Consider the following 12,544-nt stretch of genomic DNA (forward strand, 5'->3'; position numbering starts at 1 on the left):
AGATGGGGAATGAGTAAAAGAAAACAACAGAAAGTGTCATAGCTGTTGGTGGCTTCACTGGAATTTGGCATTCTCTAGAACTCTACTGAAGAGATAAACAACAATCATGCAACACATATTCTTTCACCTGGTGATGGAGACTTCAAAATACAGATATTTTGTTGGGTTGGATTCAGGTGACTATCAAGACCACAGCGTGTGATTCACATCATTTGGATACTCATCAAACCACTCTCAACAAGATATGAATGTTTCATCTTAGGGAAAAGGTTATCTCTCCCTACAGCTGTGTATTGACCTGCAGTGACCCTTCCCAAACACAAGTGGATCCAAACCACAGCATAACAGGGCCACCACATGCCCTCACTGCAGGGGTCAGATGTTCTTCTTTTTCCTTTAATTCCTTTTACTGTATTTAGAACTACTGGATTTTTTTAAAGCCTACACAGATTATTATGCATACAAGTATTAATATCAATATTGATCTGATGCCAAATCTACTGTAATGTAAACAGAATTTTACTTTTACATCTGTAAAAATCTTTCAATACATTTAATAAATTAAAAGTGGCAGATAAATAACATAAAGTCTTTTGCTCCAGCTGGGAAAATACACACAGGTATTGCCACTTTGGTGGAATGATAACATATCTGTTGTCTAGCAGGCGGACCATTTTCTCAAAGGATTCGTTACTCGCCGTGCTCACTGGACACCGAATGAAATGCAATTGCATTGGTGATTTCAGTGCGTCTTTGTGATGTGGACGGATACACAGACGCGCGCTGTAGCCTACAGGCTCGCTATTATGGACGCCTGAGTTGATGCTGGATGATTCACGTTAGCATTTCATTGTTTTTCTTCGCATTCATGAATTAATTCTGCTGTAATTTGTGCAGTTTGAATACATTGTGTTGCTTTGTGTTGCAAACACACGGCACTCGTTGCATTTGATTTCTTCTTTATTACTTTCCGTAATTTAGATGTTGATCCGCTTTGAGGGGCAAGCTCTTCATCCTCTGCAGTGACTTTCTGTAGTGGCATTTAAATTTCGTTGCATATTTGTGTCCAGACTGCATCTAAGAAACTTGAAGCTGCGTGCTGCAGGGAACAGCGGCGATCGGTACATGTACACACGTGGTGCTACATTGATTTTAGGGAGCGTCTGATTTCCTGTTGTTTTGAGTTTTAACAGTCGGAGCGATGCTCGTTAAATAGCGGAAGGCCAAATTAAAATACAAATAATTGGGCAGCCCTACTTTTATTTAGCCTGTACAAAATCTTTTTCTTTTTTTTCATGCTTGCATACGTTTACTAGCTGCTGCCTTATCGTTGCAGTCGAAACATCAAAACTGATACAAATCCCAACACCCATAAGTGGTGAACTGTTCCTTTAAAATATGACTGAGCTTTTAGCATTAATCTCCATGGTGCAATGCATTTTATCACAGGACCTGACAACATGTTGATAATATAAATAAATAATAACCTCGCTGCATTTGTGGAAGCATGTATAATTACTAAAAGGCACTGAAAGGCTCACTCCCCAGCTGATTGGTAAAAACAGCACATCAGACTGACTAATCAACCCACAAGAACATTTGGGTTTCAGTTATGTGCATGCGTTTTGAACAAACAACAGTTATTTTAGAGACACTATGGCTGAGGCCATTACTTTCATTGGACTGGGACAGAATATATTGTCTTGTAATTTCAGTTTTTCAGCTTAGCAATCATCAATAGTTACTATTTTGGTCGTAGTGCATCATTAAATGAGGAATCATTTATAATATCTGACTTAACTTCGATATAATGTAACCCTCAGCTGAATAAAACCATTGGAATGGTTTTCTTTTCTTTCTTTAGGTTTTATTTATATAGCACCAATATACAACATCAGTGCCCTTAAGGAGCTTAGAGATCTTAAAGTAAATGCCCTACTTTATTAGAGATAAAACTCCAACAATCGCATGATCCCCCTGATTAAGCACTTGATATGGCTGGAAGGAAGAACTTCCTTTTAAAAGCAACTGACTTCTAGGAAAACCAGGCTCAGCGACGGGCAAACACTTACTGCAGCAGGTTAGGCTGTCAGAGGTTGGACTATTAAACCGGAACAAATTTTCAAAATATAAAAGTGATTCTAAAAATAAGTTATGCTTGAAAAATTGTGTTTGCATGATGTGAGGCCAGTGATGTCATCCACTGGCTTTTGAAGTCACGTGTAAGAAGCTGCAAACCTCGTGTTATACTTATCATCCTTTTTGCTTTTTGAAAGCAGATGTCACAAGAACGGGTTGGATCTGACTGTGAAACTGAAGGTTACTTCATGGCACTGTACAGTCATGTGATAGCAACTTGCCAATCCGTAAAGCATAACATGCTTCTGGACAAAAATGGGAACCATTTATTACAAATGAAACTACATGTTTCCTACATTTGTCCAGCAACACTTGAAACTATCCGTGAAACTTTAAACTAGCCAAGAAAGTGTTTGCAGAGGGAAAGAATTAAGTGAGTGGAGGATCATTTTTCTTTAAACTGGACTTTGCTTTAGCAACACAGGAGGCTGTAGCCTGTGGGCGCCGCTTGCTAAACGTACACATTCCATTATCTGGAATCTGTCACTTAAATCGAAAAGGCACTTCAAGAGGTCATCGTGAACAAGACGAACGAGTAAAATAAATTACCATCTACCCTTAAAATGTAGCTGAACAGTCCTCCAGAGATACCTTTGGACCTCATTAATGGATTTTAGGCGCCATCTTGTGATCAATTTAGTAACTGCTTACAATCTTATTTTTATGGGTTTACTTATACTCATTAGTTAATCTGAGAAGGCAAACTTACAGGGAAGGTCGAATATATACAACTTTGTACTGTATATTCACGGTTTTATCTGCAAATGTAATTTATTTGAAAAGCTTTAGTCTTTTGTTATTTTCATGTTTATTCCGTCTTGTTTTGAGTATTGTTTGTTTAGACCTCTATTTATTTGAGGTTTTGGGTTGTTTATTTTTTCTGGAAAATGGAACTACAAATGGTGCGTATAATTAAGGGACTCTTTAATTATAGCGCAAGAAGCACACGATGTAGATATAATTAATAATTGACAACAACTGTGTCTACTAATAAATCTAGGTCATCGGTAATATTCGGTAGGCCTTTTCTGTTAAAAAATAAATAGAAATAATCTATTAACATATATTGAAAACAGAGCAGCGTGCGTTTAACAACAAAAAAGTGAGTCGGAACTTAATTCGAACGCCGTATTTCGCGACGAGCCGTCTTCAGCGTGACACAAAGATCATTAAACTGGAGCGCTAATTTAGCGAGAAGCCTGGATCTTGGTAAGGTTTATCCACATACAGGTCTTTAATCTTGATAGGAGGCAGTCCTAAACTAAAGACTTCTTGGTCATGCATCTGAAAATGTTTCTTTTCAGACTTGACATGATGTTCTGTTGCTCTTAAATATTATTTTTAACGCTAACGAAGCTAACGTTAGCCGCGGCTTTGCAACGCACAAGGCATCTGCGAGTTCAGAGTTTGCTGCTCTGCTATATAGGCAAGAGGTCAGGTGTGTGAGTGTTTCCTTTCATCTTTGTGTGTCCACAGCTTTAAGGGACTAACTTTGTGTAGCGGCTGGCGTTGTTCTCGCTGTTGTGTGTAACAGTGAGTGAATCATCAGGGCCCATTATAAACCAAATGCTTCGGTCAGTTAAGCAGATCTCTCACTTAATTCACTCGTCACCTTATTTCACGTCAGTTAAAGTTTTAAAATGGCTTCAATCTTCATATTCATCAGAGGGCTAAATAAAACCACGCAGAACGGTACAGCTTAGTCGAAATATTGTGCAGTGGTGTTGTCCAGCTGTTGCACTTGTTATTATTGCTTTGTATGTGATGAACTGATAAAAATAACAGGCTTAATACTATCTGCTGTAATGCCAACCAATGAAAGCTGTCACGTGATGGCCGTTTTCATCTTTTGTACCTTATTTTTAAAGTCACCAAAATATTTTGCAGGAAGTGTGCAAGCCAGTAAATTGATTTGTCAGGAAACGTGGCAAAATAAACTATCGTGAGACCTGTTATGACACGTGGTTTGGAGATGTCGACAACAAAAACACAGGAGGCAGTGCTGGATGTGGCAGAGTTGAAGATGTTAATATTTTTACTGGGAGTGACCATGAGGGACAGGATTAGAAATGAGTATGTCCGAGGGATCGATCAGGCTGAGCGGTTTGGAGACTAAGTTAGCTGGGCAAACAAGACTTGGATGGTTTTTACATATGCAGAGGAGGGAAAGTGCATATTTTCAAAAGATGTTGACGATAGAGCTGCCAGGCAGGAGGGAAAGAGGAAGGGCACAGAGAAGATTCATGGATTTCATGAAGGAGAACATGCACAGGGTTAGTGTGACAGAAGAGGTTGCAAAGCATGGGGTGAGTGGGAGGCATATGATCTGATGTGGCGACCCCTAAAGGGCACAGCTGGAACAAGTAGTAATTGTTTTTGTTTTATTTTTTTAATGCAGAGATGGACATTTCATCAGAAACCTGTTCTAGTGATGCCATTGTGTTGTACAGTACCATGTCACATTTATTCAGCAGACTGTAACCTCAGGTGGTTGTAAACAATTAACACTTGTAAGTATTGGGAATACGCAGTAGTCAGCTACAAAGTCTTTTAAGGGTTTTGCTTATTTTAATGGAATAGACTTATTTTTTGCTGAGCTATGTCAAGAATCAATTAATATTCTGTGTTCTTTGAGGAAAACCCAGAGGTACTGATTGAGCAGTCACTTGTAAATGGTCTGTGTCCAGTGCGGAGATGGGACAACACATTTTAGAATGGTATTCAGAGCTTCTGTGTGGCTGTAGAGCAGGTAGTCTAATCTGAAGGTTGGTGGTTCGATCCCCGACTGCTCCAGTCTGCATACCAAAATTCTAGGGCAAGACACTAACCGAGAATTGCTCTCCAATGCGTCCATTGGAGTGTGAATGTTACACAGAAAGCACTTTGAGTGCTCAGAGTAGAAAAGCGCAATATAAGAGTCAGCCAATTTCTGTGTTTTATGTTGCGCAGTTGTAATGGAAGGAGCAGAAGGAACAGGTGTCGACCTCAGCAGGAAGTTTGTGTCTGAAGCAGAGCTTGATGAGAGGAGGAAAAAGAGACAGGAGGAATGGGAGAAAATCAGAAAACCTGACGACCCAGAGGGTAAGAACACATATCCAAAACTATACAAAACCTCTAAAGGATGTCCCACTGTGCATGTAACCCCTTTATATTTGTCCTTTGTACTTCTCAGAGGTCCCAGAGGAGGAGTATGACCCACGCTCCCTCTTTGAGCGGCTGCAGGAACAGAAAGACAAGAAACAAGAAGAATATGAGGAGCAGTTTAAATTCAGTAGGTCTTTGTGGGTGTTGCTCCACTTTTCATTAGGGTTTGAATGAACACTTTTCTTCTGTAATTCTGTGATGTAAGAGATAATGAATAATGTATTATCAGCAGTATGTGTCAGTACACTTTAATATTCAGTTTCTAAAGGTTGTTTTTGAACAGCTTCATAGCAAATGTAACTTAAGCTTTTTAGAGCACAAGCCACCATTTTTAGACATCATTAAGGTCCACTTATTAATCCAAGTCCGAATCAGCCTTAAAATTGTCTTTGGCTCTTGAGGAAACTTTGTAAAGTCTGTAGATTTAATCTTGAAGAGTTTATCAGAGTTCCAGTGGTGTGAAACTTTGTGCCCCTTCCTGATTTTCTTGTACGTTTGTCACTCGTAAATGTTTCAGATCATTAAACAAATTGAAATATTAGACAAAGATAACACAAGTAAACACAAAATGCAGTTTTTAAATGAAGGTGTTTATTATTAGGGGGGCAAAAATCCAAACCTACATTGACCTGTGTGGAAAAGGAGATTAAAGTGGAGTAGATCAAAGGATCCTTAAAAGCCAAGGAAATTCAGGAAAACTCTTTCACACCACTGTATGTCAGGTTGGGAATTGAGGTTCTTCTCCCAACAAAATAATGGGAATAACTACTCCCATAATTTGGTGCTTTTAATTCTGATGAAATTCAAGATTTCAAAAATGTCTTCACAACTTGGAAGCAATGATTACATTAAGGGAAACATTGAAATTTATTCTCCTGCTTCGAGTATCAGACAACTTACCCCCAGTTTTTACGTAGAGCTTATTTGGAAAAGCTCTCTTCAGTTTTTTCATTTATAATTCCATATTCAACATTTTTGCAAGTGATGTTAGATTTTTGTTTTCAGTGCTTCCTCAGATGACGCTACTTTGTGTGTTTGTGCAGTTTTTATGGCAGATTGTCTCTGGTTTGTTTTCGGGGAAATGCAGTCACTCTCTTGTCATGTGTTTGAGAGTATGTTTCTATGGTAACAGAGAACATGGTGAGGGGATTGGATGAGGATGAGAGCAGTTTCTTGGACGAGGTCTCCCGGCAACAGTGTCTGGTGGAGAAACAACGCAGGGACGAGGAGAAAAAGGAGCTGTTGGAATACAGAATATCCTTCATATTCAAACAGGGCACTTGCACGCTTGAGATTGGAGTTGTAGAAGCCAGCATGCAAACATAAAACCAGAATGAGAGTTGCATTTAAGTTTGCGTTATATTAAAATCAATAGCAATTCGAACTCTCATTCAAATACGAACTGCCTCCACAGCAAGATTTCTACTTCTGAGGTTGAGTTTTACATTCATATTCTTACTAGTTTGAGTAAAGCTTTCCAGTCTGCTCTCTGGTGTCTCCCTTCAGTTTTTAATCCCCCACTTTTCCACGCTAGGACCCCATAAGGAGTTTTTTTTTTTTTTTTTTCACCTTAACTGTGTAGCTTCACAGCGCTCTAGTGAAGCAAGCATCTGCAGAGAGCCGCAAAGAGCCTGAAAAGAAGGTGGCACCTAAAGGGGTGGAGCACAGGACCAGCCACCTGTCACAGGCCCATTTATTAGTTGGAGCTGTAAAGAGACGCAAGTATGCACATGAACATGCACCATCCTTAAAACGTGTTCTTGTTGTTTTCACCTGTTCTCAGCTGCATTTGAATAAAACGCCAAATCCACCGTTTTACTTTTAAGCTTAAATTTTAAAACTTACTCTTTTTTTTCCATTTTAAATCATGCTTTTTATTTGTTTCTGTTTTTTATTGTCTCTGTAAAGCACTTTGAATCACCTTGCTGTTGAATTGTGCTATATAAATAAACTTGCCTTGCCTTGTTTTTTAGCTGCCATTAGCCTCTGCCCTCCACCTGCCAAAATCCAAATTTGACTCTCCTTTAATATTACTTTGTAGCCAGAGGCTCTTGGGTCTCAAAGTGGAGATTCTTTATAAACATGCTGACTTAATGCTATCTTTGCTCAGGACACACTATTGAAAATGACTTCAGCTTTCTCGTTAAATAAAGGAAAATTAGTTTTTTAAATACTCCAGTGTTTTCACCATCTAGGCCCTAACTTTGTCTCCTTTTCTTTATTGTCTGGCTCAGACTTGTTTTTGTTCAAAGTACAGAGCTCAAAGAGACTAACAGTTTCAACAGCACCGACAGAGTTTGTTGATAATTGCCACACTCAGGAATTTCACAAAATTGCTGATATAAAAATATTAATTGGATCAGCTTTAAGTCTTGTTTTTCTAATCTCTTTGTTCTCTCTCCAAGTTCCTCACAATCAGACAGCAGTAAGAAACAGAAAGTGGAAATCACGGCAACAACAGCAACGACAGGAAATGGAGAAAAACACACAGGTGGGCAGCAGCCAGAAAAACACATTAATATGCAGCTCATATAATATACAGTGGAGTTTGTTCCATGTGAGCCTGTTAAAAAGTGGAAATGGATGCAGATTCAGTGGACCACTCTTACTCTCTTTCCTACAGTTCAAATCACTGTGACTGTTGTATGTTGGCACAAGGTCTTACACTTAAGTTATGCTTTCCAGAAGAGGGGGGCGGAGCAGGAGCCAAAGATCAACAGACCGTCCCTAGCGTCACTGCAAAGCCGCCCTCAGCCGCCTTGAGCTCCGGCCAAGGCGTACTACACTTGCCGTCGGCGGCCGTGTGTGTCGGTGTTTTACCAGGACTCTGCGTTTATTCCGGCAGCAGCGACTCTGACAGCAGCTCGGACAGCGAAGGTAGCGTGGACGCAATTATGTCGCCGTACCCACGGCACAACAGGGCCTACAGATAGACATACAGCAGCATCCACACACAAACTGACGCATGTTGGCAGCAATTAGAAAAGGTGACCTCACATAACACATGCACACACAAACTGATTAAAGTCATTTATAGAGGCGTATCTGCAGGTAACAGGAGTTATTGTCAAGTAAGTCGTACACCTGCAACACACAGCAAGCAAACATTTTATGAATTCCTGTTGTTTTCACAGCTGTGAGTTTAACTGTTGCTCTTCGTCATCAAAGTTCAGCCCAGTGATACAACCCTAATAAACCAACTTTAAACTCTATTATGAGCTAAATCTGTGTATCTATTTGTGTTGTTTTGCAATTGTGGCACCCAAACATGACGCCTCCACCCTTCCTTCCCTCAATTGCATGTCACGCAGTTTAAGCCGAGCAACCAATCCCGCACTGCCTACCCTGATGACATCCTGCCCCCCCTACACTCCCTTCCCAACCCAAGCCGCAACGGCTGCAAGCTGTGCTATTGGCTGAGGGAACAGTGATTGACAGCTGTGGAGCAAGGAAGAGACTGCTTTAGACTGTCACATGACTCACACCTTTTAGCTATCTGCAGCAGAGGAGTGAGAGCAGGACTGCGTTTGGGTTGAATGCCGAGTCTGTTTGGATTGAAAAATTCTGTTTTTATTTGTGTGAAGTAATGTATGTTTGTTTAAAAGTTGCGTTATTCTGGGAAGATACTGGACTGTTTATTGCTGTCTCAGACTTTGGGGCGTCTGAGAAGAAATAAATAAAGAGATTTCCCTGTGTTGTGCCGTGTTTTACTTTGGAGTTTCTGAGAGTACAACAGAAACATTATATTTACAGGAAGTTTTAAAAAATGGCTCACGTTTAGGAAATGGGCATGATTATTCCTTTTAATTTGGTGCCTCTAAAGAGTGTAAATGTCTGTTTTTCTGAGAGGTTATAGGAAAAGAGACAGGGATTCATCTAGATTTGATGTTTTGGGGGCCTCAGCCCCAGTCACAATATCATGCATAATATTAATATTAATGGTAAGCAACTCTCTTCACATTTAACAGTTGGGTACACATAACAATTTTAACTTCCAAAGCAGCTTAACTAGTGGAATGACCTGTTGCAGTGACTAAGAATAATTCTGAATAAATAATGAATATAACACACCAGTTTAAGGGTGGACACTAGTTATCAAATATGAATCAAAGGGTCGATAATGTTGACCAGAATTTTCCAAAGTTAAAGTAAGAATTTTGCGAGGAGAAAGGAGAAACATGCTTTACATTGTTTCAGTCTGTTATGAATGGGATGTCACCAAAGTTCATGCATGTGAAGGCAGACAAGCTAATACTTTTGGCAATACAGTGCATGAAAGAGGTGGTCTAAAATAACATGCATATTTAACAATTGATTACAGTTTGACAGGCAGGGAATAATCTAATGTAAATCTATGAGGCTCTAGCTTTTTCAATAAAGTGTTTTCTATTTTTATTCTGTATTGTAGATGATTACCATATCTGTGTCACCAAACGTAACTTTGTTTCTTACATTTTAAGCCAGCAACATGTGACAACTTCTGCATGTAGAAGGCAGAGATAGGTCTCTATGATGCCCTGCAATAACTAAGCTCTTTTTGGCAAACGCTCTCTTGGTGCCAAAAAAAATAACACAAAGTTTGGTACTCGGGATTGTGGCCCTGGGTATGACCCGTGGACATGATTTAGGGTTCATCAATGAAAACCAAAATAAAAGAGGGTTGTATAATTGTGTAATTAATGGTTGTGTAATTCTGTTTGTGACAGAAGGTGTTGACAAACTTTTTGTGACCAAATCCATCTGTAATTATATTGCATATATTGCTTTTATGAGGCTATTTGCACTGCCAGAGTGCACCTACTAAAAATATACCAGTTGAACAATTTCTCTCCAGTGTTGTGGGAAGCATTTAGTTTCAAATCCTGGGAAGAATATACATTAAATATAGTCCGTTAAATAATTTAATGAGGAAATGCAAAGAGGCGAGTCTCAGTTCATTTTTTCTTTTAATATATGAACTAATACCACACATGGAAAAATAGATCAAGTTCTTTAGTAACGATTGGAAATGATCTACAGGAAAGACTATAAACGGAGGAGTTCGTGGTTCACTCAGCTCTCTGATTGTGATGGCGCAGCTTTGCGCACAGCCTTTGTCAGGGCATGCTGGATAACTGGGTACAGTTTATAGCATCCCTCAATGCAGGTCCTCACTCCAGCGGTTAGAGTCTCTTCAGTCATTTCTCCATCAGACTGTAGTCCAGAAATCTGGTTCAGGCTTGGGAGGAATGCGACAGTCAGACCACCCTGGTTCTCACAGCTTACCGAGTTCCAGCAGTTTTCCTCCATGTAGGAGGGGTCAACCACATAGGAGGTGCCATCCTGGCGCATGGAGCAACCGAGGACCAGATCATACATTTCGATCCCCGCATCTGCAAGCGCAAGAGAGGCGCATGTGACGGCATGGGCCAGAACTGAACCGCTGTTCTCAAGAACCATCACGTTGACCTCGATCTGAGAGCGAGGGTATTTGTGGAGACATATGGCAGGCTGCAGGCTCTCATGTAACATCAGGGAAAAGTCCTTGTCCTGACTCCCCTGAATCCAGGAGCCCCTCTCCGGGCAGGAAAATGGAGCAAAGCGCATGTCGGTAGTCAATCTGGACACAGAGAAAAACAGTTGTGGTTGAGTCTTTTTTTTTTCTAAACTGTCACAGATATCAGTGTCCACTTCAAACTGAATGCTTTATTGGTATACCCACATAAGCTCAGTTTTCAAACTAACTATGGTACTAAATAATAGTTCACAGTGAGAAGTAATACAAAAACTCTTTTCAAACACAAGGAGTTGCCTCTTTGTGCACATTTATGACTTATGGATATGTCAAAAAGGCAGCACGGTGGTTAGCACTGTTGCCGCACAGCAAGAAGGTCCTGAGTTCAATTCCAACATCAGGCCGGGGTCTTTCTGTGTGGAGTTTGCATGTTCTCCCCGTGTTTGCGTGGGTTCCCTCCGGGTACTCCGGCTTCCTCCCACAGTCCAAAGACATGCAGCTTGAGGGGATAGGTTAACTGGAAAATCCAAATTGCCATTAGGTGTGAATGTGCGAGTGAATGTGAGCGCGAATGGTTGTCTGTCCCTATGTGTTAGCCCTGCGACAGACTGGCGACCTGTCCAGGGTGTACCCCGCCTCTCGCCCTATGACAGCTGGGATAGGCTCCAGCGCCCCCCGCGACCCTGAAAAGAATAAGCGGAAGCGAATGGATGGATGGATATGTCAAAAAGCGTTTTAATCCCTTTAAACCCCCCCCCAAAAAAACCCAACAACAACAAAAAAGTGCTGCATTTGGATTAAGTCAATAATGTCTCCAGCAATTGTTTTGGGCAAAAGTTAAAATTCTGTTGCATTTCAATTGTTTATGTGGTTTATTAAAGTTTAGACTAGTTTTCACGCATGTGTAGTTCAGAACAGTGGGGGAAATAATAAAAAAATCCAAAAATTCTGCTATCCATGTAAGACACAGCAGGCTGTATTTTTATTATGACTTCACAGTTTAATCAGCAGAAAACGATTTCTTTGTTTGTTGTGTTGTTAGAACAGTCAATAGGCTTAAAGATTTAAACAAACAAACTCCATACCTTCCACATTTCATATTCGTCTCATCCTTCCGGTCTGTTTCTCTGGGGCCGTAAACGCAGCACATCAGCTTGGTGTTTCCAGCCTCCAAGTACGCGGAGCCTTTAGCTTGGCTCACCAGGCCACAGCGGACGAAAACGGGCCGCACGTCGACCTGATCCCGTCGCCGACCGTCCGCTCTGGGCCCCTTCGAGGGCAGAACCGCCGCCGGATCGCACGAAAAGAGAGACGGGCTCTGAGACACTTCTGGACCACGAACACGTTTGGTGTCAGTCGGCATGTTGAAGTAAATGAACCAAGCAACCGGTCCCGCACGAAATCTCTTCCCCTAGAAACATAGCATGCTGGAGAAATTCTTCCGCTAATATATGTACACTGAAGGATATTACATCAGAAATGCGAAATATCGAGTACGTACGGATGCATCAATATTTCATCATTATTACTAGTCAGTTCGTATGCCATAAAACAACAGTCACAAAAAAGTGATACATGTTATTAATCAAGGACAGAATAAAATCATTTCTTTTAAAAAAATGTAAATAGATAAATAACAACATTAGTTTAAAAAGTTAGAGTACTTAAAACAAAAGCTGGCATACATTGGGCTTGCGGACTTTTCTCACATTTCTCTACATCAACTAACATATTTAAAAACGACAACAAAAATCTGAGCTGACACCG

The 12,544-nt window shown here is 40.4% G+C and overlaps 2 protein-coding genes across 2 annotated transcripts; one reads left to right on the forward strand and one right to left on the reverse strand.

The window, feature by feature from the left end:
- The first annotated feature begins 3,208 nt into the window (after positions 1-3,208).
- psme3ip1 (proteasome activator subunit 3 interacting protein 1) lies at positions 3,209-9,855 on the forward strand. The gene is made up of 7 exons (XM_086301718.1): positions 3,209-3,348; positions 5,089-5,220; positions 5,312-5,410; positions 6,416-6,537; positions 6,872-7,005; positions 7,689-7,774; positions 7,969-9,855. Exons 2-7 carry the CDS (start codon positions 5,094-5,096, stop codon positions 8,214-8,216), a joined length of 816 nt encoding a protein of 271 aa, XP_086157844.1. The 5' UTR covers positions 3,209-3,348; positions 5,089-5,093; the 3' UTR covers positions 8,217-9,855.
- A 351-nt stretch (positions 9,856-10,206) lies between these two features.
- Positions 10,207-12,542, reverse strand: exosc6 (exosome component 6). Its single transcript, XM_086301720.1, has 2 exons — positions 11,863-12,542; positions 10,207-10,882 (listed from the first exon to the last, which is right to left on the reverse strand). The coding sequence occupies exons 1-2, from the start codon at positions 12,138-12,140 to the stop codon at positions 10,336-10,338; spliced, it is 825 nt and encodes a 274-aa protein (XP_086157846.1). The 5' UTR covers positions 12,141-12,542; the 3' UTR covers positions 10,207-10,335.
- Positions 12,543-12,544: the final 2 nt, after the last annotated feature.

This window comes from Aulonocara sp. 'chitande type north' Nkhata Bay, linkage group LG7 (genome assembly GCF_057382095.1).
Source record: "Aulonocara sp. 'chitande type north' Nkhata Bay isolate Kocher_YH1m ecotype deep benthic linkage group LG7, A_spYH_male_GT1.1, whole genome shotgun sequence".
Taxonomy (NCBI): Eukaryota; Metazoa; Chordata; class Actinopteri; order Cichliformes; family Cichlidae; genus Aulonocara; species Aulonocara sp. 'chitande type north' Nkhata Bay.

What these genes read in the sequence shown, in the direction of transcription:
- psme3ip1 (XM_086301718.1), top strand. Translation starts at nt 5,094, where the DNA reads ATGGAAGGAGCAGAAGGAACAGGTGTCGACCTCAGCAGGAAGTTTGTG. An exon ending in GGAGCTGTAAAGAGACGCAA is followed by an intron (nt 7,006 to 7,688) that starts GTATGCACATGA and finishes TCTCTCTCCAAG; the next exon opens with TTCCTCACAATCAGACAGCA. An exon ending in AAATGGAGAAAAACACACAG is followed by an intron (nt 7,775 to 7,968) that starts GTGGGCAGCAGC and finishes TATGCTTTCCAG; the next exon opens with AAGAGGGGGGCGGAGCAGGA.
- exosc6 (XM_086301720.1), bottom strand. Translation starts at nt 12,140, where the DNA reads ATGCCGACTGACACCAAACGTGTTCGTGGTCCAGAAGTGTCTCAGAGC. An exon ending in ACGAATATGAAATGTGGAAG is followed by an intron (nt 10,883 to 11,862) that starts GTATGGAGTTTG and finishes CTCTGTGTCCAG; the next exon opens with ATTGACTACCGACATGCGCT.